Here is a 26,957-nt window from a genome sequence, read left to right as displayed (position 1 = left end):
CTGGTGCTCCGGGCTCAGATACGATCAGCAGTTGGCAGGACAGCCGAGCCCGAACACTCCTCGAGCGGGGATGTGCCGCCTCGCACTGACGTCCGGGAAGGTGTCACTGGACGCCAGTTACACCTCCATTTTGACAAATTTAGGAGAAAAAGGCTTCTGTTTTTATTTCTAGTTAACAGGCGACAGTTCGGTGTGACAGCTTCAAGTTTGAGAAGTGGACCTGTTCTCGTGCGGGACGTGCGGTGGAAGCCGCCCCGCAGGACGCATCACCTGAAAGTGGGACTTCAACTTGAACGGGAGAAAAACAAACGTACCTGAGGTGAAGCTGCAGGATGAGACGCGGGGAGGCGGAACACGACTCGGACATCACGTTACCGTTTGTGCCGACGGCGTGATTTACAGTTTTTTCCACCATGGAGGAGAAGTTCAACCGACTCATCTTCATCCCCATCGCGGCGGTGCTCTTCTTAATGATCGGCTACCAGTACGTGTGCCCGGCGGACAGCAACACCTGCTACTTCAGAAGTGACGAGAAGGGGCTTTTCCAGCGCTACTCCTCGGGGCTTGAGTTACTTTACACCGAGCCGGAGGTGGACGAGGACCTTCCCTCCAAAATCACCTCCAAATTCAACTTCACGGAGCGGGACCTGGACCGGCACGTCGACTTCAACATCCGAGGGGACGACGTGATGGTGTTCCTCCACATTCAGAAGACGGGCGGGACGACGTTTGGGCGGCACCTGGTCAAGAATATCGAGCTGGAGCAGCCGTGCGACTGCCTGGCCGGCCAGAGGAAGTGCACCTGTCACCGGCCCGGGAAAGCCGAGTCGTGGCTCTTCTCGCGGTTCTCCACGGGATGGAGTTGCGGCTTGCACGCGGACTGGACCGAGCTCACGAGCTGCGTGCCGGTGGTGATGAACAAGAGGGACAAGAAGAGCGCCCCGAAGAGCAAGAGGTGAGCTGTGAGCCGCGGGACACTCACTCATTCACTATACGTTATTATTCATTTATCATTTTATTACATTGTAATTACTATTAATTAGATCTGTTCTTATTAAATAATTCACTCACTTATTCACGTTTTCATTCACAGATCCACTCATTGGCTCCCTGAGAGTCACATTTAAGCCTGATTATTCACTCAGCTCAGCCCTGTGTAAATTCATTCACTCACTCATTCACTCACTCACACACCTGTTTTCTTGCTCATGTTGATCTGTACAGAATCTTTTCAATATTAGGTCAGCCACTCACTTATTCACTCGGTTATTTATTCACCCCTTCACCCACTCACATACTCACTCACTCACTCACTCAGACAAAGTCACTCATTTATTCACCCTTTCGGTCATTTACGTATTCATTCTCATCATAAATTCACAATCATAAATTCACTTATTCATTCACACCTTCACTCGGTCACTTATTCACTCAGTTATCATCCCTCCGGTCATTTATGTATTTATTTACACTATCACTCACTCACTCACTCACTGATTTATGCACCCACTCAGTCACTCATGTATTCATCCCTCCGATCATTAACTTAGTCATTTACACTATCACTTATTCACGTATTTATTTACCCCCTCACTCACTCAGTCACTCACTTACTTAGTAACTCATTAGTTTGCTCATTCACTTATTCATTTACAGATTCACAAGTTCATTTATCAGTTCATTCACTCACTCACTCATTTAGTCACCATTTCTCACGTCAGTCACGTATTCTTATTCACTCGCTCATTCACTCCACTATTTATTCATTCACCCTTTGAGTTACTCACTTCACCCTTTCACTCACTCAGTCACATATTCATTTAGTAACTCACTCACTTGTATTATTCACTCGGACTCTTTTCATTCATCCATTCATCCATTTAGTGAATGAGTCAGTCAGCTTGTCACTGAACAAGTACATTCAAAAGGGGGCAAATGAACAAGCCCAGCTAACCCGAGCTGTAATCAATCATAATAGATTCATACGTGATCAATACGTGATGAGATGCACTAACACAGATTCCTGGGTGTAATTGACATGATTAATTGATCAGTGAGTAATTTGTGGCGCTGCTGCATCTCTCAGATTGACATTATTATAAATTAAATATGAGTGTTTTTGGACATAATTTGAAGACAACAAATTGGGCATTTTTCGCAGTTTTCTGACACGCTGATGACCGAGTGCCGGCTCAATCGATCGATAATGGAATAATTATTAGCGGCAGCTTTGTAATAGACGGTTTCGAGCCGAGGAGAGGAGTTGCGACAGTAGACCGGAGTGAGCCGTGACGCTTCCCCTCGCTCACCCGGAGGCACTGGGTCAAAGGTAACTGGGTTTCTTAACAGTGTAGGTTTTGGCACCAATTTCCTGATCCCTCCAGGCTCATGCGTGTTCCCATTGGCATGTAATGCAGCGTACAGAGCCGGCTGAGTGTTAACATTCACACGAGATCAACACCAGCAGCCCAGCCAGCAGACGGGCTTCCTCGTGTGAAGGTCTGTTTCAATTTCCTGTAATTACAGAAGCGATAGAGCTGAGCTTAAGGGAGTAAATCACTTAAGAAGGGCAGGGCCCTCTGAGGTGTGCCGCCTGCGTGTTGAAGCCAATTTACCTTGCAGTTGGTTCAGAGAGCAAATCTCCATATGTTACCGGGAGTGTTAGAGGGAGGGGTGACAAGGACGGGGAGCGCCTTCAAGAATCCTTCCAATCCATTAGCTGTCCACTGTGGCAGCCATCAGACTTAATTTAACACTTTTAAATTGTTTTGAAAAGGCGCCTCCGAGCCATATCAGCGCCACGAGTGAATCAACAACACTCCAGTCAACACTTGTCAACTCAATATAATAGTCAGTGGAAAATCAGCACTCATTAACATTGGCACTTTGCTGTGCACAAGGCTGATTGCAGACACGAGTTGGCTTCATTTGTAAAGATGGGGACCAAATCTGAGCCTTCGCAGCCATCAAGTGACAATTTTTTAATCATTATTTTGACAAGAGGAGCGTTGAATTCCACTCACGGAGATAATAAGTGGATGGACTCTGGTGGGTGTTGACTTACAGAAGGATTCTTTCTGTGGTCTGTCGCAGCATCAGACGATATGCAGTATAATATGATACTGCGCCGAGCGATGCTGAAAAGTACTCACAGATAATGTGATGCCTTATTGATCCCCGCTGTAGGTAATCGGTCTGCCTGGCCCCCTCCGCAAGGAGGTCAGAGGTCATCCCAGCTCTTGAGCAGCTTTTAGGAAATCAGCGTCTTCCTCAAGGACAAATTTGTTTCAGCTGTATTTCTTTTTTTTATGTCACATATGATCAGATGCAGGGTTACATGGGTACATGCCCATAATTCACAAAGTGTATCTCTGCAACTACAAGGTGTATTTGAACAATCAAGGTATCACAGTAAAGGGCACGCTTGAAATATTTGCTCAGAGGTGTAAGTATATATGTCACTGGGTCTGAGTAAATTAGGTTGGCACACAGATTAAATGAAAGATTTTATTTCCGCCTAAAAAAAGTACAATTGTAGCACGAGTATCCCTTAGGAATAATGCAGTAGCAGCTCCAAATCTCTAGGTAACCATAGCAAAACATCTGAACATTATCTCTGCCAACTTTTATGCTAATTGAGTGAATCAGAGCAAAATTAGAGAGGTTTTAGTTCAGAGTACTCAGGTGGAATCTCCAAATGTGCCATGTTGGCAAATTTTGGCACCATCTGTGCCATGTAAAATTTCTCAGGCACCAAACTTATAGTTTATAGTTGGGCTCCGCTCGGGCTTAACAGGTTAAAGAAAAGCAACCTTTTAAAATTTACGGTGTAGATAAGGAGGAAGGTATCGTATTTATCGTTCATCGTCTTGTTTTTTAAGTCCAAATCTAGTTCCCGATCCCTAATTGAATTAACGGTTTAATTTCTAAGCCAAAGTTTTCCCTGTAGCCGCTGAGCTGAAAGCGTGACCATGCGTCAAGGCTTCCGTAGACTTGGGTGAACTTATCCTTTAACGCGCATTGAGTCATAACTCATTCTATACACGTGAATTTGTCGGACGAGCGTGAGTCACAGCTCATTCGACAGCCATACATCTGTCACATGAAGTTCTCATTACCCCAGGTCGACGCCTGCTCGATTTTCCGTCCAAACACTTTAAAAATGATCAAAATAGACGAACAGTTAAGTGAGGGCCTCCTGTCATTTCACATTAAAACTGCAGAATAAAGACAACGCAGAGCTCATTCTGCACCACGAGGCTTCACGTTGTAGTTTTATCGGACCTGAAAGGCTCTTGTCCTGTCACTTTGGGCGGCGTAGCCTCCCCGTGATGGACTGTGACTCACACGATGATGGCAGCAGAGGGAGCGGGAGTGAGTTTGTGCATGTGTGTGTCAGTGCGTGTGTGCTGTATTCGTGTTAAGACGTGATACTGCTCAGCTTAATACAATATTTAATGCGACTCTGTCCTATTCTCTAAGATCCCCCTGCTTTTTTGCATTTCAGCTCTGATCCTTCTGTCCTTAAGAGAAGTTAAACGAGGTTAGAGAGAATTATTGTTGTTTTTCCGATATATTTACAATCCCTATCGCTTCATTCTGTACTTTAGATCTGAATTTAAGACGTGATCGTTAAGACTATGTCATAAGGCTGAGGCGATTTCGAGCACTCAAAACATTATGTCCTAGTCCGATTTGCGAAAAAACTCAGTAATAGCATGTTGATGCTGAAGGATGACTCGTGTCTTATACAAGTCACATACAGCAGTGGGAATGCAGACAGTCAGGGATCAAACATCATGGGAATGGATGACGCCCACACTTAGCTTCAGGCTACATCCAGCAGGGTGTGATGTAGTTTGCAGAGAGTCCTATCTCAGCCCTCAGACCCACACTGGTTTGTTATAACACGAGGCTTTCCTATAAATCCCTCCCAAACAGCACATTTACTCAAGTACTGAACTTAAGCATTAGTTCCATTTGCAGCTACTCCACTTCTGCATTCTGGATACAATGATCTGCACTACATTGTTTAAGATGAAGCCAGAGGTTTACAGTGTTGTTTGCTTCTGACCCCTTACATAAAAGCAGCACGTTGTTGCTCCTTGTCACGTTTCGTATGGCACATTTTATCAACATTGCAGAAAATTTGGTCTGGTAAGATTTGGCGTGGCCAATTCTCCAGTCGAGTGCTATTAAACACTGCAGAAGGAGAAGGCGCAATGACAGTTGTGTAATTATAAGAGCTCCAGTGAAAGCTCAAACCATGGAAAACAATTTAGAAAATATGATGGAAATATAACATTGTTGTTTCTTCTGTGCTTTTATCTGGGGAAGGTTACAGTCTCCACGTTGCTCAACAAATATAATCTTTTTGTGTCTTCAGTGGATGATCAGACGGAGACGCATCCGCCAGTGAAACCATTATTTTCCTATGGTACGGCGCACCTGTCCTATGTTGCATTTCTCTGGCAGTTGCAAAACTTTTTCCATCACTTCAATTTGATTGCACAATTGCGCACACAGCCCCACTTTACAGGCGCACCACACAGTTTAGCCCTGCGCACCATTTCCAAGGCATTTTCGAAGCAATGACGCCTTTAGCATCGAGTCTCCAACTAGAGTCGGACTAATATGTTTAATGGCTGATATTGGCCTCACACAGCTATATCAGTATTGGCTAATGTGTTGTCCAATATGTGCTGATATGAAACTTTATGCAGAAAAAGATGCTTGTGTTAGGCTGTAGTTATTAGTCTGATTTTGCTTTGGACAGTTTATTGCTAAACTGTAGAATTTCCTTCCATATCTTAGTCTTAAGTGTTTCAGGGAACTGTGCAAAAAAATTGTTTATGTCTATATTCTGCATGTATATGATATCGGGCAATATATGGAGATCGTATCTGTATCGGCATCAGACCCAAGTCTCAATTGGACTATAACACCAACCAACCAAATTTCCATTTAGATTCAGTATCAGTATTAATAATGATATTATGTAAAATACAATAATTAATCAGCCACAGTGGCCATTTTCCTGCACAGCCAGTTCTTAAAACGTTTGAATACATTTACATCCACAGAGCCCACACCTAGCTTCTTCTCCTGCCTCATTTCCATACTGTCTGTCTGTCGGTGAAATACATTCTGGGTCTCAGGGGGGTTGTGAAATGAGACAAAGTGTGACAAAAAATCCTTCAGTTTGCACCGAATGTACAGAATACTTCAAACACCTCTCCACAATCTGCATCTGGGTTGTGTCCTCCTTCATGATCGGTGTATCGCTGACAGATACCTGCACTTCATGCTTCAAGAGGTTAATACTTTGCACACCTGGACTGATGTTGAGCTGTTGCTCCGTTCTGAATATTGAAGCATCTGTCTGCTTATAGGCACTTCACAGTCACCTTGAAGTCACCTCTCTCCTACACAATCCACCGGTGTAAACACCAGCAAATACACAAACTAGACACTGATATAACTTGGCCATACCTGCAATGTAATAGGTGAATATGTACCTTATTTTTATTATATTATTAGTGTACATATTTGCTGTCATTGTGGGTTGTTGTTGTTGACAGATGAAAAGTTTGCTTGAAGTAGATCCGTGTATATGAATCCAGAAATGGAAAATGAGACAGTAATCGCTAATTAGCTCCTTTGTTAGCAAATGAGTTGGCATAGAAACCAGTTGGCCCTTAAAGTATTTTTTTTATTTTAAGCACGTGTACAGCAGCAAAAGACTTGTTTGCAGTGGGATAGAACAGAAGAGACTGAAAAAGGCAAAATAGGACAAAAACAAGTAATCATACATACAAAATAAAACAAATAGAAGAGCATTGATCACACAGATCAGGTAACTCACCTAATGTGCACACTGTCCATCCCTTCCATGGAGGAAACCATCGGTGCCCAGATCCTTCTAAATTCCTCCCATCTGTCATTAAGGATGTGTCGGATTTCTCTAGGTGGAGGGCATCAGTCAGTGTTGTTATCCAGGATTTAAAAGTTGGCAGGTCTTTCCTTTTCTTGATCAGCAGAACAAGTTTCTTTGCACAAAGGCGATTGTAAGATAGGAGACAGTGGGTCTGGTCTTATTTGGACATTAAAAATCCTTTAAAAAAGCATTCAAATATTGCAAACCAGAACTCTTGTAATTTAATTTAATTGTAATTTAGGGCTATGGAGTAAATACGCCTCTGCTTGATCCCATTTCCGAAGATTATATGTCGTTTTACCTTAAAAAAATGCAACTCTGACTGTATCAAACAGCACCTGGTAGCCATGGGACCATATGAAAATGTAATGTCTGTGTGTTCTTGGCCACAAATAATTGCATATCATATATGCTTTTTTGTTTTTTCCTTTCCTTCGGAGTTTTAAAAGGTTCTTGTGTGCATGTAGAAGATCTTGGAGGTTAAAAACGGTCAAAGTCCGCACCAACAGAAGCTCCCCCCTCCCACAGAAAACACTGTTTATTGGTTACAATGGTCTTTAATGGAATAATAACAGATTGGTTGGCTTGGGTTAACCCCGGGGTAACAATGTGTGTGTGAAAAGGGTTATCCGAGTGTCAACTCTTAGCCCGGGGCTAAGGATAGCTCTGGGCTAAGGATATGCCCTGTGAAGAGCCCTGTTTAGAGGACACTCCAGCAAACTAAGGGTAATGGTTTTGACCACAACACATCACATTTATAAGGAAATTGTGTATTTCACCTCCTGTCGGTTTTTCCTTTCTTTTTCATCCATTCACTCCTGACTTAACAAAAGCATTTACCTGCATCAATCTACGTGCCCTCCTTACGTCTGGCAATTTCCCTCCTAACAGGCAAACTTCAGTGAGTGATATGCGACCTGTTCAAGTAGTTTTTGATAGGCACACCACTGGTCAGAGGCTCCTGCCGGGCTTTGCTCGCAGCATGGGGCTACAGCATTCACATCGCAGCGGGCTACGAAATTGCTGTAAGGCCAGACGTCAAACCGGCTTCAATTGCCGGGCTGCCCTGTTCGTCCTCGGCAGTCGGCCTCACACTGAGCAGTCAGAGAGTGTAACCTTATTACTGACCTCATTATTTCAGATTAGAGCAAAGAATGCAGGCTGGCCAAAAACGCAGATCAGCCAGAGTCTAATTAGCCCAGTTCATTCTGGACTCAGTTAAGGTGGTTTTAGCTATTAATTTGGAAAAAGGCACCCTATTATGATGATGATAATAACGACACTAAAGGAATTAAAATATGCAAAAATATGCAAGAAGTGGACATGGTTTAGAAGTCGAACAGGGATGGTAAAGAAGATGATTTTATTGAAATGCAGTTTTCAAGATTCTGTTTCTTTTTGCTAAACCATGTGTGACGGAAATACTAAAAAAAACTCTATGGTGAAAAACATCTGGTTGCAAGTTTCTGACATTAATCTCCCCTTGCAGTTACAGCGAGTCAGTTTAAATCCTCGGCCAAAGAGAGACGTATACAGAGATTTCAGAGAGGGATGTATATTGTTGAGTAAATGTGTTGAATTGGAAGCAGAGAGTATTTCTCAGAAGCTTTAGGCCTAATGCTGCCCTTTTACTGTCAGCGCTGCTTTTGAATGTAGTGTCAGTCTCCGAGCTTAGACATCAAGTTATTTCGAGCTGCTGACAACCAGACATTGTTGTAAAAACTAAATGTGACAAGAACACGGATTGTCAAAAAAAAATTGAGCTTCAGTCGCCGGAAATCATTCAAAATGCTCCCAGCGGATATGGATGACTTAAAGTGAGACTACTAGGTTTTGAGGGAAGAAATGACACATTCTTTCTCTCACTAATGAAAAGTTGAATTAATAATCAGTAAAACATATCCCTGCTCAGTTCAAAATGCTTTTGCTGACCATAGTCACACGGCAGCCTGAGCGTGTGATGCTCAAATGGTTCCAAGTCAAATTTGATAGCCTGTTAGCTAACGTTAGCATCCAACCAATTCCTAGATAACATTAACATTCGATAGTGTGACACAATATGACAGGAGAGGCCTAAATTAATTCTAAAATATCAACATATATCTTGGACACATTTATTTAAACCTGAAAGTGAAATGCACTGGATGTAATCGATGAATGCTAACGTTGCTAATCATCTATCAAATATGTAGTTTTACCTCAAAACAACGCCCGATGTCCCTCCATCTTTTCCATCATCTTCTCAGTTATTGATAGCCTGTTAGCTTCTGTTACACAACAGCTAATGATAGCATCCAACCACTGCTACTTTCTTTATGTCATCTTTTTAGCTACTGATCAATCAGGAAGTGGTGAAATGATAACAACTTATCAGATTCCCTACCTTCAAACAACTTACAACTTCAGACGATGGCCGATACAAATGGCCACCATGTGATTACGGTCTGTAGTTTTAAGTGGTCTTGCATGTTTGATGGCTAAATGTTAGCTAATGTTTCAGGTGTCTGTTAATTAAACTAAAACTAACTTTACAACTGTGTTCCACATACACTACCGTTACAGTTCTGCTAGCTAAATGCTAGACGTTAGCATTCAGCTACATTCAATTTCCACTGTCACTTGTATCCAAAAAGTTACTTAGCCTCAATTTAAGGAAACTAAAACAACAAAAGAGGCAAAAGTTGCCTTTTCACTGCTGTTTCAGAGGCTGTTTGCATTTCACTGAAGTTCCGATTCGTCACTTCTCGTGGGTGGAAAAGTATACCAGGATGTACAGTACTTGACATCAGAGTTTTATTTTTGGCAGAGGGTGAATGTACGGGGTCTTTTGGGAGATCCTATGCTGCAGCCTGATGTTGTGATGTAGGCTGATAAAGCATAAAAACCTCCTCAGGTAGCTTAGTATCCTGTCACTGCTTTCTTTCCTTAGGCGACACTGACTGGCCTCATGCAGGAGTTGTTTGCTAATGAGGTGCAGACGTTAGGTGTGATCATTTGGATCTATGTTTTACCACGTCTCCTCACACTCACGACACAACATACCCTCACCAGCCTGTCATTGAAGTCTGGCTGAATTAAAGATATCACCATTTGCATGACTTGGCATGGTAATTTATGCCACAGTCTGCTACGCCAGTACCATGGGAATTGCGACCTTGATCACATGCCTCACAGCAGAATGATGATGATATTAGCAATTAGGCCCGAAGGAAAGCTGAATGACCTCTGAACTCCCTGTGGACGGAGGCAGGCGCAAGAGGGGAACTTGTGGGTTGTGAAATATTGGTATTTATACCAAAGTGACCCTCAAAAAATTGTTTTGTACTTAGATTTATTTGCTTTATCTTTAGGTGAGCGGTCTATAAGGAACCAAAGATAAAGCAAATGTTTACCCATAAACTGATAGCTTGACACTGAATATGAAGTTATCGACACAAGTTTCCAGCCCTGGCCTTCCACAACTGTAGTGGAAGCTGTAGATACAGTTTATTAGCACTTCAGTCTTATTTGTGTCTCACTAAGTCCAACTTCTATTTGTGGACATGTTGCTTCTGTGTTTCTATGCGACAAATATTGTGTAATACATTGTTATCAACTGGTATTGCTATAATGGTAAATGTGGCTAGAACCGTTTTTGCGACTTGTATTGGAACGCTGTCAACTCCGGTATGAAGTCATTCCCACCCCTGACTTTCCTTGCCAAATAAAAAGCACCATAACTCTCAGCAAATAAGCCAATTATTTTATTTTGGTGTCTTACTTTTGTAGATTTAACTACCATGATTTTTTTTGGTCTTGGTCAAAACACTGAAACGTCCATATTTACAGCCTCTTGTGGGAAAATTCCCAAATTTCCTGCTAGGAATTACCACTGGGTTCCTTTGTGAGCAAAATTTTGTAGCTGGCAGCATACAACCAACACTTTGTGTCAATAAATATATGCATGAAGACATTTATTGAAAACACCAGAGGCTAAATTGTCCTTCTGATATCCAATATCATCATCGTTTAAACCAGTAGCTAATTGGACATTGTGTAATGGCATATGGAAGACCAAAAAAATTATTCCTCTACATTTTTTTCAAATATTCAGACAGACTTTATGATTAATTCCTTCACTTTAAATTCTATAGTTGTACTATACAGTCTTTAAATTAGTTTTTCCAAAAATCACATAAGGATTTGGGGATTCTACATGGATATGCCTGGTTATCATCAACTTCTGCCTTTTTCCCAATTTTTATTTTTTTTTTTAATCATTTTGACAATCGATTGCTTTCAAAATATCCTCACTTACTTAAATTGTAATTATGCTAAGTCATAATGACTTATCCTTTCATACCTATGAGAAAATGTTACTTCATGATTTAGTATCTCATAATTACGGAAAATGTGTTTGTCATATTTACTGTACTATCTTTTAATATTTGAAAGGTTAAGATCAGAGTGATAGAGCATCTCTTAAATATCTATTAAAATATATGTTAAATATGAGGAAAAACTGCACTTTATAATGAAAGGCTTCCATAGGACAGGTGCCATTGTAGTTTATATTGACAGACAATGGTTTTCATTATGTTTTAGAAAAGTGCTGCAGGTAAAGTGGCGCTCCAAAGTCAAGTGATAATATTTTGAACGCATGCCTTTAGAGAGATTTATTAAAATGGTTGATTAGGGTCAAGTTAAAGAACTTACTAATACACAAAATGTGTTGTTTCTGTTCAATGAAAGCTCTCAGTGCACTGCCTCCATGACAGGCGGCGGCGTCTTGTATTCTTGTAAGAAATGCGAGATATTCAGAGGATCTTGATAATCTCTACACTCCTTAGGGGGATTAGGGGCAGTCGAAGACAGGTTTTATTATACTAGGGAGGAGGAAGGGTGTAAAAGGAGGGGGGATTAATCCTGAGGAGTTATTCAGAAACCTGTCGACTGGGTTGAAGATTGCTTTTTAAGCAAACAGTGTGTGTCGATTTGGTTAAACGGGGGAAAACATCACAGGAAGGAAATCTCTGCTAGATAGCCATCGTGGAATGAAACCGTTCAATTATATGGGAACGCCGTGAGATTCAGCATTTTTGAGCCATGTGTGATCTAGCAGGCTGTACCTTAAATTTGAATCTTCGTCTAATTCACCAGTGTGATGATAATCTCAAGGATACGAGCTGTGAATCACTCATGACTTTCAAAGACTCGCTGTCAAAACGCCCGCAGGAAAAAACATACAGCAAAGCGTTGGAAGCAGCCTTCACATGCTGCTAAAAAGTGGATTGCCTTTCAGAAATTCCTCTGTAGTTTGTGTGGGTAGATGTGACCTTTGCAGAGTATAGTCTCCCATTTATCCTTTCCATGCAAAGATTAAGATGTCAAGCAAAGGTTAAGGCTAAGACGCTAAAGCTGCACATGCCAGGTTGTCGTGGATGTCCTCGACATTATGCTTTCCGTGGGTGTGTTTAAAAACCAAATGAACTCTGGGAACTCTGGAAAAAAAATGTAGCTACCTGAGCTGCAGCCACATTTTAATAAAAACAGATGGATGATTTTGTTCCCTGAAGAAGCTTTCCTATGCAAAGATTCGTCTTGAACCCTGAAATACTGTGCATCATTTAGTTTGTGTAAGTACACGCCGGCTGCGGCTCCTCACATAGTCTATCACCTAGTTTTCAGCAAAACCACATCTTCACACCCTCGCCCGCCTGGACACCTCGTCTTTCTGGAAGCGTTCTCGGTTCCCTCGTCTCCACACCAGCATCCCTGGGGCTTTTCCTTTATCGCCCAAAATAGCATCTCATATCTGCGACCAATGAAGATCACAGTGCAGCACCAGTCCCCTCGCTCGTCATTTTCTCTCCTCACACGCTCAGTCTCAATCTGTGCTTCTGTAAGATTTATCAAGTCGTGTTCCAGGCCGATGTTTCTCTACAACTTGGTTATGCTTCGGAGGGGGAGAGTGCGCCCGTTGGCAGATCATTTAGGGCTGAAGGAGAGTGCTGTAGTTTGTATGTGTGCTTGCTTGTTGGATAGCGATCCCGCTGCGCACAGATGGGCGCGGGGATCATTTTGCCTGTAATTGGCAGACAGAGATTAAATTAGTACAAGAGAGAGAATCAGATGAGTGAAAATGGATCCCGCTTGACCTCTTGGTTTGGAGACTGATGTGATGAGACTTGCCCGGTCTCTGTGCAGCTGAGCAGCTTCACTCTGTCATCTTGATAACATCCCCTCTAACATGCGGACCTGCTGGTGCTGAATCCGTGCCCTCTGACATCCCTCCTCCATTCGTCTAATTGCCGGTCTCATTTACTTTTTGTGGAATCGGTGCCCCTGTGCTGCGTTTAATGGCTGTTCTCGTTTGTTACCTCGACTCCCCCCAGTCCCACAGTCAAGTTGGCTAAGCTGAAAATTGAACCGGGCTAATATTTTATCCGCTTTGCTAAATGAAGTGTTATCCACAAGGTCCTTTCTGGTCTAAAGGCTAAATGTTCTCCCAGCTGAGAGTGTCACTGCAAACATGACCCTTTTCAGAAGAGCTTTGCTTTCGTGTTTTGGGTTTATTTTGATTTTAAATTGTGGTATTTTTTGTGTTAAAGCCACTAAGAACGTATTTTTCTATTACATTCAATATTCATTGAGTTAACATTTGGAAAAAGACATTGTAAGTTAAAAAGGTGCAATATGTAAGAACTGGCTGTCTGTTGAAATCATACTCCAAACAAATAGGGGGCAGCAGTTTATATGGCTAATGTGTAAGCAAGCATCACCTTAATTATTCATTAAGCAGACGTGGAGCAACATAATCATCAATTTCGAGTCATGTTCTTGTCAACTGGATAGATACATGTCCAATATTCCCAATTCTTTTAGCTCCGTTTTGGTCTCCACCAACTCCTGAGAGACCTATCTAGCTTTGTTGTTGCCATGCTTGTCAGCTAGCTTTCTTTTGAGCTACTTTTCAGCTCACAGCTGCAGCTGCTTGCTACATCTGGAAACAAAGCTACAAGAGCAGTGGGAGTGAACCAAAGCATTAAAGCTGCAGGCCGTAAAAAACAAAACAATCTGCTGAAAGACACTAACCTTTAAGTTGAGGGGAACTGCAGAGTCGGGTGATAATTCTCTATTGGTTCCTCACTATTAATAAAGCCTTTCACATTACGCAGCCATTTTATCCATTGTTGATATAAGATTATAGTATGTTGCAGCTTTAAACACATTTAATTTCTTCGACTCAAGCAGTTATTAAAATGTATTTGTGTATTTAAATAAAAATATCAGAACACACCTGTAATAGAAAAAATAATTACAATTAATTAATTATCTTAATTATAGGTAATCAGCTGCAGAAGTTTAATGATTATATCTGTTAGAAGTCTAAATATATATTTATCTTTAAAGGCAGTTTTCAGTTATATAACAATTAATTTGTTGAGAATAATGTGAAAATTTGTCCCATTTATGGAGCGATAAAAAGATTTCTGACTAATATATAAACAAAATTAAAACAATTTATGAGCCTTGCTTTATTCAATGTTAAGATTTCTGTTCTGGAAATTATGCAAAGAAGTGCATATTTAATAAGACAATCCCTCATTTGCGTATCTAAACATAGTATACCAGAAAACCTGTAATACAAAAAATGACGTAATGTGAGCAAACAACTGGAGACATTTCACTGTGATTATTATCCTTCAGTTAAAAATCTATTCTATAAAAACTACTCACATCTCGTTAGTGTCTCCCTTTATGTAAATATATGTTTTAGCTTTGATCGGGGAGAAGTAGACATCTGTAAACTCAGACGGAAACAGAATATTGACACCTGAAACGTGGGACGATTACGAATAAGATTTCAAACAAACGGTAAAATAACAGAACATGATTGAATGAAAGCCTTAAGAACAAAGGGAACATTGGGAGTATTTGCATTTGACAGTCTTTTTTAGGCTGCTCTCGTTCCTCTAAGAGACAGGATTCATTCTGGATGTGAGAAATGTGTTTCACACCCCGAAACTTTCAGAGAAGCTGTCATTATCACAACCGAGGGGACATTTAAAAGTGATTTGGGAGATAAAACTGTTAAAAAGGCAGCATGTGACTACAGATGGAGATGACGGAAGGTTTTTCTTTTTCTGGTCAGATAGTAATTCCCACTTGGAGGCGACGGTTAAGGGATCCCTTGCGGGCACAAAAACACCTTTAAAATGGATTTGCTCCAACTGTGAGCGTTATCAACACCCTGACTTCAGTGTGAAATCGATGCAGTCCTGTGCTTGTTTTCAAATTCGCCTTTTTCTCCCAACCTGGCTAATAGAAATGCTCGAAAGTGATACCTTATTGACGCTGATCATTTGTATGTGCTGTGAAACGCCTCAACTAAAAGCAACATGATGTGTTTTTAATTTTAAAAAGATGAAATAATAAAGATTGTTGTCCACCCAGACACTTTTTGTATGGGCTTCCTCCTCCCCCGCATAAATAGTTTCCATTAAGGCTTTTACCATGAGATGACTGTGTCCTTGATGGTAGTGAGTGAATTAACAAGGCAGATATCGATCTTTCGCTGCGAGTTTCCTCTGTAGCTTTTTGATGGTGATTTAGAGAGTGAGTGAGAGAGAGAGAGAGACAATCAGGGAGAGAGATGGAGATCAATAGTGTTTGCAGGTTTGCTGTGTGGAGAAAGGTGACAGGCGGCGAGAAGGGCATGAACGAGGCGTCGGATTGATCGGTGGCAAAATGGGACAAGCTGATTTAACTTGGAATAACAGCACACATGTGTACATGTGTATTGACAACAATCGTGCCATTACATGACAGCGTCTTGTAGGCTATGTTTCCCTTATATCTCTCTCACAACATGAGATTTTGGCTCAATCAATCAGGTGCCCGAGAACGGCAAAAATTTTCCCACTTTGTCCCGTTCAGGCCGGAAAGACTTGAAAGCCATTTAGCACATTAGCGAAGAGGTTGGGCACGGGCATTGAATAAATCAGGCCGTATGACAGATGTTGTTAGAGAGAGATTGATGGTGGCGAAGAGTTGTTTTAGCTCAGGAAAGCCAGTTATAGGCAACATGGTGTCAGCGCCGTTTCTTCATGCGGCATGCAGGGATTTCACAAGAACAGCAGAAGATTTAAAGCTGCTATAACCAATATTTTTAGATTAAATGTTGCAATATTTTGGTTTTAACATTTTAAAAATTAAGTTAAATCATCAAAAAATGTGATATTATACAAAGACATGTATGTTTTGTGTTGCAGAGATACATTGACTGAAGATAGCATGCTAACTAGCGAGCCACTGCCCGTCCTCCCAGTCTGGACCACTAGCTGCATGGCTAACTGAGCTAGCTAACAGCAAGCTACAGTAAGCAGCAGTTTAGCGGTCTGGTAATATGCTGCCCCCCATTTGTTTGGAATACCTCAATGATTTAGCAGCTAAAGAGCCTTACAGGAGTTGGTGGAGACCAAAAATAGAGCTAAAAGGAGCTTTAAAGATATAATATGTAACTTTTCTGCATTAAAATGTCCAAAAACAACTAGAATTTTGGTACCTATATGTTGAGTTGTGTACTTACATTATCCTAAACATTTCCAACTATGTTCAAACCCAGAGAAATCCTAATTTTGTACAAGGTAACTGAGTTTCATTTGGTTGCCGATCGCTAATCGAGTGAGGAAGGAAGCTGGTGAACGTGGCTAAACTTAACTTGGATAAAACTTTAAAACATTACGTACATCACGTTTTATGTTTTTAAGGTTGTTATCTGCCCTCAAGTGGACAAAAAACACGAACTACCGGTTTAAAAAGCGACGACTTTTCTATTTTGGAGTGAAATGTTTCTATTGAAAGACACTTTGGATGAGAAAGTACCTGCAGAACACCTCCTGCTGGTGATAGCATGAATATTTTCTACCTTTAATAACATTCACAATCAGAAGTGACACCGTCTGCTTCCTGCATGAGAAAACCTTCCAACGAGTAATTATTCTTGACCTTCTTAATCTGACCCTGCCTCTGTCCCTGACACGAGTAAGAGGAGAGCTTTGACATTTGCTGGTCTTTGTCAATAGGTCACGATGAAAGCACAGACGCAGAAAGGCGGGGTTGCATGGACATTTATTGATCTGGCTGTCTCGCGGTTAGCTGTACAGATAGATGATAGGCACAGGAGGAGGAAAAGAAAAGACAGAGCTCTTTTCCAGTAAGTACAACAAAGGCCGCTGTGTGAGGCGCTCGCGTGTGTCCATCCATCTACCGCTGTCCGTTCAACCCAGCGAAGATGGCAGGGTAATTCACTTAGCTTCCACTGTGGATGGCCATTATCTCGGGGTGGTGTGTCTGTCTGCGGGTGTGCTCCGCCATGATATCATCACGGCACTCACTTAAGTGTAGATCACAGCTGATTGCTATCTGCCATTTGGCAATAATTGCTAAATTGTGGACCTTTTAGGGCTGTTTGGCCGTGCATTCTCTGCTTGGTAACACAGCTTCTCTCTCAATTAATCAAATTTGTCTGTTTACGAGCGACTCGGAGCATTAAGAGTTGTGCAGACGCTCTCATTGTGAAGCTGAAGGGGCTCGGTGCATTTTTACCAGAATGTTTAATGCTTTTGTCAGAAAATGACAAGCCTTTCATAAGTGTAGTTATATATCAGCCAATGATAGAATAATATAATCATTTAGTCCAAATCATACTCATTAAAGATCTTCTTTTTCTATAAGAAAGTGAAGCATTCTGCCATCATGAGGCCAATTATCTGCTGAATCTTTTTTTTTTTTAATTAATGAGTGCAGTCTGAGTGTTTCATGACAGCCCTTTCTTTAGTTTTTCTAATCTATCATTTCAATAAATACATTCAATCATTAAAACATGTTTTTTTTCTTGAGCTAGAAAGAGGAAACTTGAAAACAGCACTCAACTGTGCAACTCGTAGACAAAATAGTAAAAAAAAAAAAAAGCAGAACTTACTGAAAACTGTTTGGCAACAGGCAGGTAAAGGAAGAATAATGGCTGGCTGAGGCAGGTGTATGTACTGGGAGGCTGATGAGGGAATCTGGAGCAGGTGTGGAGGTCAGTGGATGTGGAAAGGTGGCAACACACTGGGGACAACTGCTGGACAGGGAGGGAGTTGCATGCTCTCAAATGACAGAAGACAAAAGGGACTGTGTGAAAATTAGAAAGGGGAGGTTATTGTTTTTCCCCAAATCAGACATACAATCATACACCAATGGTGGTGGCTGCCATGCAAGGTGCCGACCAGCACATCAGGAGCAGTTTGGGGTTCAGTATCTTGCCCAAGGACACTTCGACATGCAGACCAGGGGAATCGAACCAGCGACCTTCCGATAACAAGACGTGTTAAGATGTTGGGAGGAATATTATTATTATTATTATTATTATTATTATTATTATATTAACAAAACGTGTGAATACATCCTTTAAATATAATTGTAAAAGAATAAATGCATACATTTCATATTACATTTATATTATTTATTATTATTGTGTTATTATATATGTATTTTACATTTTAATATTATTATTCCATTCCTTTCGTTGACTTAGTATTTAACTACTGCTGTATTCATTCAAGTGCTGTGGTTAGTGTTGTTGAGGTATTCAGTTGTATCAGACAAAGAAAAACAAAAAGTGAAACTCAAGGTGTTGCCCCAACTTCACCCAGTCTCTTAGCAACAGAGAAAAAGATGACAAAGCGTCATAATTAGCTGTTTCCATTACCCGTTTTTCACTGTGTTGTAGCATAAAGAGGCCTTAATATAACAGCAGAGGCCGTCCAGCTTCACTGATAAGAAGAACTTACTCAAATTAAGTGTTTCGCCAGGTGAAATATGCCAGAGTGTGTCTTGGCACTCTCGTCTAATCACACAGGTGCTGAGTGTGTATGTATTGTACACAAAGTAACCCACAAACCGTACGGGATCTGCTTTTTGGGAGCCCATCCAGCTCATCACAGCCGTCTGTGCTCTTCTTGGCCAAATTCAATCCACAGAGATTTGCTCACAAGGAGGGGAAATCAAATGGAAAACACTGCTGTACACCAGGAGTCCAAGAATTAAAGCTCCAGCAAGTTATACAGCTGTAGGGGGGGAGAGGAATGTATTGAAAAACTGACTGTCCGTGTACTATAGGTTTTGAAAAGATGGTTTTCCAGGAGCGGCATTGCAGTGAAATGTCCTTGAATCTGAATTCTTTATTTAGCAGGAGAATGAAAAGCTCCCAGACGGTAAACTGCAGCCCTGAGGAATGAAAGAAATAAAATGTTCTGCCTTTTATTCCGGCTTTCTATTTGGTTTCTCGCTTTGACACCGTGAGGTCATGGTGATCTTTGCGCGCAAGATGAACGTTTTCAATTTTCCCTTTTATCTACGCTGACTTTCTTTTGAAAAACTTTTTTTTTTTGATAAAATGGCTGAAATTCTCCCCGGCGCTGACTCCTCCAGTCACCTCACTGTTATGCTGGTCATCTCTGAACTCAGTAGATAAGAGCGGAAAGCTGTGTTTGTCAGTTGAAAGCTTTTTGCGCGAAGGCTGGGTTACAGCAATTTCTTTTTCTTTTTTTTTGAAGCGCCGTTCGTGGCAGATCAGAGTGATCCTGAAACGCGAAAGGTGCTGCAGACGGGGCGGGGAGAAAAAAAAGAACTAATTTAGAGGTAGGCAGAAGCAAATTGGTTTGACAAAAACAAGAATCATTTCACATCTGCAGGATATTAAATGCTATACATGCTTGGGTTGCATTGTTCTCGGTGTCATTATTCTCTCAGACGCACTTGATGATGTTTTTCATTTAAACCCTAATCACACTCTCAGCGCTCTCTATATACTTCCAGCTCTGTGGTATTTCTTCCTGTCTGTATTTCTTTTTTATCTGCAGCAGGATATGAGAAATTTGATGTATAGTTTCATCCTCCTTTGCTGGGTTGAAAATGTAGCTCATGGTGTTTTGCCAGACAGTTTCTTCAACCTTTGTATCATTCACTGCTCACAGGTACCATCTCAACTTAATACTGCCGGCTGTTGCAATTCAGTTTAAGAATGCTGGAGCTATTTGAATGAAATACAATTCATATTATCTGTGTAATGGTAAACAAAATAATAATAAACAGTGAAATGAAACCCAGTAACTGCTCGGAGGTGGCACTTACTCTCAGAGGTTGAAAGGAAAATAAAGTTTGAAGGAATAGTTTGATATTTTAGGAAATAAGCGTATTTTCCTTTCTGTCGGGAGTTAGACGAGAAGATTGACTCCTGTCATGCCTGTTGAATAAATATAAAGCTACAGCTAGCAGTTGGTTAGCTTAGCTTAGCATAGAACAGCAAGTGCCTGGCCAAGAAAAAGTCCAGGTCCAAGGCCAATGCACATTAATCAATATTTCTGTAAATGTGCCAGTGTTAGCCAGCTGGCTAATTTTCAGCTATATTCATCTGGCAAGATGTTTTGTAACCAATGATGTGATGATATAATGTGTTAATATTAAACTTCGGAGCTGCTGGGGCTAGCTAGGCTAACTGTTTTCCCTTGTTTTCATTCTTTATGCTAATTGAATCTAGCATCACTTGACTGTAGCTACATATTTAGCATACAGTCATCAGAGTGGCAACGATCTAACCCTGGGATAACTTACCCCCTTTTCACACACGCCTAGGGTTAACCTAAACCCCGGGTTATACAGTGACTAGCTGTGGGCTAAATGTCTATTGGAAGAAGATACTAATGTTTGTGTATCTCTGTGTCTGTCTCTGCAGGAACTTCTACTACATCACTATGCTCCGCGACCCTGTGTCACGCTACCTCAGTGAGTGGAAGCACGTGCAGCGTGGGGCCACTTGGAAAACGGCCCTCCACATGTGTGACGGCCGCCCGCCCACTCAGGACGAGCTCCCCGCCTGCTACAGCGGCGAAGACTGGACGGGCGTGCCCCTGGCGGACTTCATGAGCTGCCCTTCCAACCTCGCCAACAACCGCCAGGTCCGCATGCTGGCCGACCTCAGCCTGGTGGGCTGCTACAACATGTCCTCCATTAGCGAGCTGGAGCGAGGCCGCGTGCTGCTCGCCAGCGCCAAGGCCAACCTGCGCAACATGGCTTTCTACGGCCTGACGGAGTTCCAGCGCAAGACGCAGTACCTGTTCGAGCGGACGTTCGGCCTGCGCTTCATCCGGGCCTTCACGCAGATCAACAGCACGCGCGCCGCCAGCGTTGGGATCAGCGAGAAGGTGCGGTGGCGCATCGAGGGGCTGAACGCCCTCGACGTGGAGCTGTACGAGTACGCCAAGGAGCTGTTCCTGCGTCGCTACCAGTACAACCGCCAGAAGCAGCACCAGGAGGAGCGCCTGAGGAGGTGGCAGGAGAGGCAGCAGAGGCAGCGGATGCACAGGACCTATCTGGCTCAGCTGTGGAGACTAGGCGGAGGAGGAGGAGGGGAGGAGGAGGAACAGGAGGAGGTAAAGGTGTTAGAGGAGGTAGCCACGACAGAGGACTACAGCAGCCAGGTGGTGCGGTGGTGAGGAGAGCACAGGAACTAGAAACACCAATGACTGATCGCTGTTTGATTCATCGTGCTTTACTTTCCTCCCTCCATCTCTCCTCTGCGGTGAATCTGCCAAAAACCTCCTGCCCTCATCGCCTCATAGCTCTTCGTTGGACTGCCGAATGGTGTCTTAATATTTATGATGGATGTAATTGTCATGGCAACATACACATTTTGTATTTATGTTTTTTTTTTCTTATGGCTATTTTTGGCACTGCAGTTGTGAATTGTATTAATTTATTCATTAGCAAGTGCTTTGAATGTTTCTCAGAGCGGTGAAAACGTTTCTTAAAAATTTCGCTGACGATAAGTAGTAACTGAAGAAAAAAAAAATAATGTGCTTCAAGAGGAAGGCCAGTTTTTAGTCTATTTTAAAAATGGTGAATGAATCGAAGGATCCTCTGTGTCATGTTTGTGATCTAGCGCCGTGTTGATCAGTGAAATCTTGTAGTTACTCTGTGGTGTTTGGCTTCATAAGAATATCAAAGCACAAACTTGGCAATAGTCTGCGGTGTGTTTCGTTCCTTTTTCCGACTGATTAAGCTGCAACATACAGAAACAATCAAGGCAATTTCTCGCAGGAAATGTGTTCAATAAAAATATGCAGCATCCAGTGATGTAAATTTGTCCCTGATGGACTCTCTCTGGTACGCATGTGTACATGAACGTGTTCTGCCTTGCTCCTTTTTCACAGCATGTTCTCACCATAAAAATCTGAAATCTTCCTGCGGTGTGCCAACTTCTTCCATATCCACGCACGCACAGACACACTGACGCGCATTGATGAGGCTTCTTGTTTGTGTTTTTTCCCCCCTATCAAGAAGGCGAGCTGCAGGCCTGAAAGACAGGCTGTCAGAGCCAGTTTCAGCGCTCTTACATCACAAAGAGAGAACATTGGTATTTCCACCATTAGCTCATTGATCACAGGCTCTTCGCTTCCAAATTGATCATTTAAAGTTCAATTGACCGTGACGCTGGCGCAGCAGAAAAGAGAAGGAACCCAGCGGCTCGCCGAGCGCTTTCTCCCTCCGTAATCTGACGAACATACAGTACTCGGCTCGGCTGACGTTCCATTTGCACTCCGGCGGAAAAACAATCTATTTCGAACACGTTTTCTACGGACAGCAGGCCTCTGAGATGTTAGGTGCAGGAATGATTGCTTTATATTAATATCCTGTGACTGTAATAAGCACTTTCTGAACGCTCCACGCTGCCGCTTTTTTTTTTTTTTTTTTTTTTTTTTGTTCGTGAGAAGAAAAAAATGAGGATGAGGAGATCAGTCAGGAGGCAGAAAAGGAAATGGCTATGTCCACGGACCAAAATAGCCTTTCCGTCCCCAGCTGTAGTCTCTATTCTACTTGCACCGCATGTAGATAATGACGCTGGATTTTACACACACAGATAAGAGACACGTTAAAATGTTACATTAAATCTATATCATAAGAGTTTTAATTGTGACTTCAGCCATTCAGCGTGGAAAGGTACTGCGGCAGAAAAACATACGGTATCCAGGATGAAGCAGTTTGCAGCCGGTGATAGACAAATAATGTAACAGCTTCCTTTATCTACGGAGGATGTCTCACTGTTGACAGGGAGAATTTGTTCCGGGAGGTTAGATGAAGATAAACGGATGCTCAGTGTGTCTTTGTCCTCGGCAGAGAAACATTTCTATACGTTCGTGTTTTTATAGCAATAACGCCCTCTTCGAAAAAGAGCTCACATCCAAACACTTTCTGAGTTTTTTTTTTTTTTTGTTGCTGTCTGATCTCTCCAGCTTTCAAAAATGAGGAATGTGCTGCCCGTCTTGTTAGCTCACGGGGAAGGTGAATGCATCTGCACAGAGAGCTCAGCTGAGTGCCGGGATACAACCTGAGAGTCTTTCACAGATGAGTAGCTGCGGGAGGTGTTGTCGGGCTGTAAAATCATTATAGCACACTGTTGGGGAGACAAAGGCAGCAAACCGTGATGATGGAAATGCAAAAACAGTATTCAATAACAAGATAACAAAATTAAGAGAAAGTAACCTCTTTGAAGAAAACACTTTTCTGTTCGGGTCGGACCATAAAGTCTGGGTCGATGAAAAACACCACAAGTTTTAGTTTATTATTCACCACTCCATCATAAATATGTCACAAATACAGAATCACGATCCAAATGACACTTTTATATCATTTCTGAACCAGACAAAATATTGTGAAGCTAATGCTAGGCTAAAGTGAGCAAGCTAGCAACATTTTTTCTACAAGTCTCAACACTTAATTTTAGCTTGCCAATAATGAAGGTGAAGAAAAAAACATGTAGTATAGTGTAAATGCATTAAACTACAACCATCGTAGTTTCATTTTAAAGACTTTTTAAAGCATTAAACACCTTATAAGTTCATAAATATAAAATGTGAGGCTAATGCTAGGCTAAAATTGAGCAAGCTAGCAACAACTTTGTACAAGTCTTAACCACTCAACATTAATTCTAGCTTGCCAGTAATGATATATAATGATATATACAAATATAGTGTAGTATAGTAGCTCTAAACCATCGTACTTTAATTGATTTATTTAATTTTAAAGCACTAAACATATTTTAAGTTCACAGTTAAGACAGGCTAGCTATTCACAGGTGTAATATAGCCTACATATAATATACAGGTATAATAGTTAAAATACACTAACTGGAGATACGACAAAGGGAAGAATTTACAGCTATGCTAGCTACTCTGTGAGGCTGTACTTAAGAACAGCAGGGCGCCCAACCCATAACCCTAACCCTTTTAAAAGATGTGTCGGAATAGCAACACGTTTAAAAAACGAAAAAATACCGCCATTCCGACCTTAGGAGGAAAAATTTGTCGGAATGGTGGGACGTTTAATTAAAGGTATAAGTGTTGCCGACAATTAGGGCCTCATGTCGGAATGGCGACATGTCGGAATGGCGGTTGCCCCCCCAGCATGCGCAAATTGACAATGCTGACATGCTAATGTGAAGCTGATTTAATAGTCACCACCTTTGTTAAGTGTGTTAGCATGTCGAGTTGGCAAATTAGCATTAAGAACTAAATACCGCAGACGAGTTGTCATGTTTTACATATCTTATATAGCCTAACGATATAAACCGACATTTTTACCTGATGCGTAATGAGGGGATCAATAATCTATTACAATACTTCCTGAGAAGGACATGATATGCGTGCACCATATTTCAGTGTAATCAGACACTGATTAATCAGTAAAAATGTTTCAGGAACACCAAAGTTTACAGGAAAAAGGAAGCCACTGCTCAGTTATGCAAACACTCTTCCAGGTTCAAGGACTACAAACCGAATCCTTAACTAGGGCTATCTTTTTGGCTGCAAACAAAAGAGTCCTTGACATTGTTTGTCTGGTAAATTAGCTCACGTGTTTTCCGGATAGATCAAGAAATGGCGTCTTACTGATTTAACCTTTAGTCATGTATATTTACATTTCAGGCGTTGGCACACAGTTTCTGCAAAACAAACCAAAAGTGATTATTGTCTCTTGGAGGCACGCAGTGAAGAAACCACAGCTGTCATGCAGCTTTCCTGACATCGTAACTGAGTTAAGTTTGCAAATCAAAGAAAGTAAACTCTGGTGTTGGACCGTCATCAGTCACGCAGCAGGCATCTCACTTCCTTCCTGGCTGACGATGGCCACGTGGAGCAGCGACCTGGCCTTGGTCAGCCAGCTTTTCCAGAAAAAGGTGTTGCGGAAGGCCCTCTTGAACTTATCACCGGAAAGAGTGTACAGAGCCAGGTTAAAAAATGTGTTGAGTCCAGCCAGAGGCCTGGAGATGATATATGCTGCGTGCACGATGCGCTCCACCATGCACGGTGTGTCTTTCATCCCTCGAGTTTCTATCCGCAACACGCGCAAGATGTGATACGGCAGGAAACACACCACAAACACCACCAGGATCAGCACGGTCACACGTCGCGCTCGCATCCGACATGGACTGGTCGTGGAGGGCCCCTTAGCTAATTGCTTCACTATCCCGATGTAACACATGGAGACCACCACAAGCGGGAGTACAAATCCGAGTGCGGTGAGCACCCAGCCATACCACCGCATGTTATTCATGGCTATGGTGCTAGCAAAGTCCAAGCAGTAAGTCTTGTTGTCACGCTCATCCAAGGATATCATCGTCAACATGGGGGTGATTTCGACAGCGGCGATGACCCAGACGGCTGAGCACGCAGTCACACCCCAAAACTTCCGCTGCACCTGTGCAGCCAGCCAAGGTTTGATCACGACCACGTAGCGGAAAATGGCGAGACACGTCAGGAAGAGGATGCTCCCATACAGGTTGAAATGAAACCCAGAGCGCACGAAGCGGCACATGAAGTCGCCGAGCATCCACGAATCCCCGTTGCTGTAGTTGTAGACCAGGAAGGGCATGCTGAGCACGTAGAGGAGGTCGGTCAGCGCCAGGTTCACCATGATGATGCTGCTGCTCTTCCAGGGACGCAGCTTCGTCACGTAAATGCCAATGGAGGTTATGTTGCCCACCAGGCCCACGATGAAGATGATGCTGTAGGTGACCGGTAGGTAATAGCGTTTCATCAGCTGGTCCACGTTGGTGCAGTTGTGATATTCTCCGTGGTAGAGGATGCTAGCCATGGCTGAGCCCTGTTGAGTGTGAGAAGTAATTTTATTTTTTATTTAATTTGTTGACAACCAGACAATATTTTACATGTGGTCTTGAGTAAAAATAAGCTCTGTGGCAAACAAAGAGTTTATGATATACTATACTTATAGTTTGTTTGTAGCCTAACGTTAGCAGAAGTAGCTAACGTTAGGCTACAAACCAACTATATACTTTTTGCTATAAATTAATGAGTCTATAAGTTGGAAAGATAGAGTTAACATCGTTTGCAAGTCCACCTGTGAAAGTAGTCTAGTAGACGAGTCTCCATGTTTGGCGTAATAGATCATATTCACACGGCGGCCATTTGTCTTTGACATCATGCTCAAATGTCTTACTGCTGTGTCTCAGGTTTAAAGTTGTATAAAACGTAATAATAATAAACTTATAGAATCGGTCAAATAATTTTCCTTTCACCACTTCCTGATTGGTCAGCCACCGAAAAGATCATTGAATGGGCCTTATTTCTTGGTAAAACAACATATTCGATAACCCATTAGCTAACGTGAGACAACAGCTAACATTAGCATTCACCCACTTCCTAGCTAACGTAACTGAAATGAATTGAAAGGCGCAAATTAATACTAAAATATCAATGCACATCTTCGGACATTTATTTACAATTTACAATAAAACTTTAATGTTAGCTAGGAAGTGGGTGAATGCTAACGTTATCTAATGGGTTATGAAATATGTTGTTTTACCTTGAAGTGTGGCCGCAATGTGCCCTGAGATTTTCTCTCTCCATCATCTTTTCAGTTGCTGATGAATCAGATAGCAGTCAAATGATAATGATTTGTCAGATTCCCGTCGTTATTA

General features: G+C 42.0%; 2 protein-coding genes across 2 annotated transcripts; one reads left to right on the top strand and one right to left on the bottom strand.

The window, feature by feature from the left end:
* On the top strand, positions 1 to 22,096 carry LOC311253292 (heparan-sulfate 6-O-sulfotransferase 3-B-like). Its single transcript, XM_084347145.1, has 2 exons — positions 1 to 955; positions 20,700 to 22,096. The coding sequence occupies exons 1-2, from the start codon at positions 414 to 416 to the stop codon at positions 21,457 to 21,459; spliced, it is 1,302 nt and encodes a 433-aa protein (XP_084203271.1). The 5' UTR covers positions 1 to 413; the 3' UTR covers positions 21,460 to 22,096.
* Positions 22,097 to 24,536: 2,440 nt separating this feature from the next.
* Positions 24,537 to 26,178, bottom strand: LOC311253189 (2-oxoglutarate receptor 1-like). The gene has a single exon (XM_084346975.1). It carries the CDS (start codon positions 26,111 to 26,113, stop codon positions 25,106 to 25,108), a length of 1,008 nt encoding a protein of 335 aa, XP_084203101.1. The 5' UTR covers positions 26,114 to 26,178; the 3' UTR covers positions 24,537 to 25,105.
* Between the last annotated feature and the right edge of the window lie 779 nt (positions 26,179 to 26,957).

This window comes from Pagrus pagrus, assembly GCF_965226575.1.
Source record: "Pagrus pagrus genome assembly, chromosome: 24".
NCBI classification, from domain to species: Eukaryota; Metazoa; Chordata; class Actinopteri; order Spariformes; family Sparidae; genus Pagrus; species Pagrus pagrus.
The sequence above is the reverse complement of the archived record's forward strand: the minus strand, read 5'-3'. Positions and strand labels throughout refer to the sequence as shown.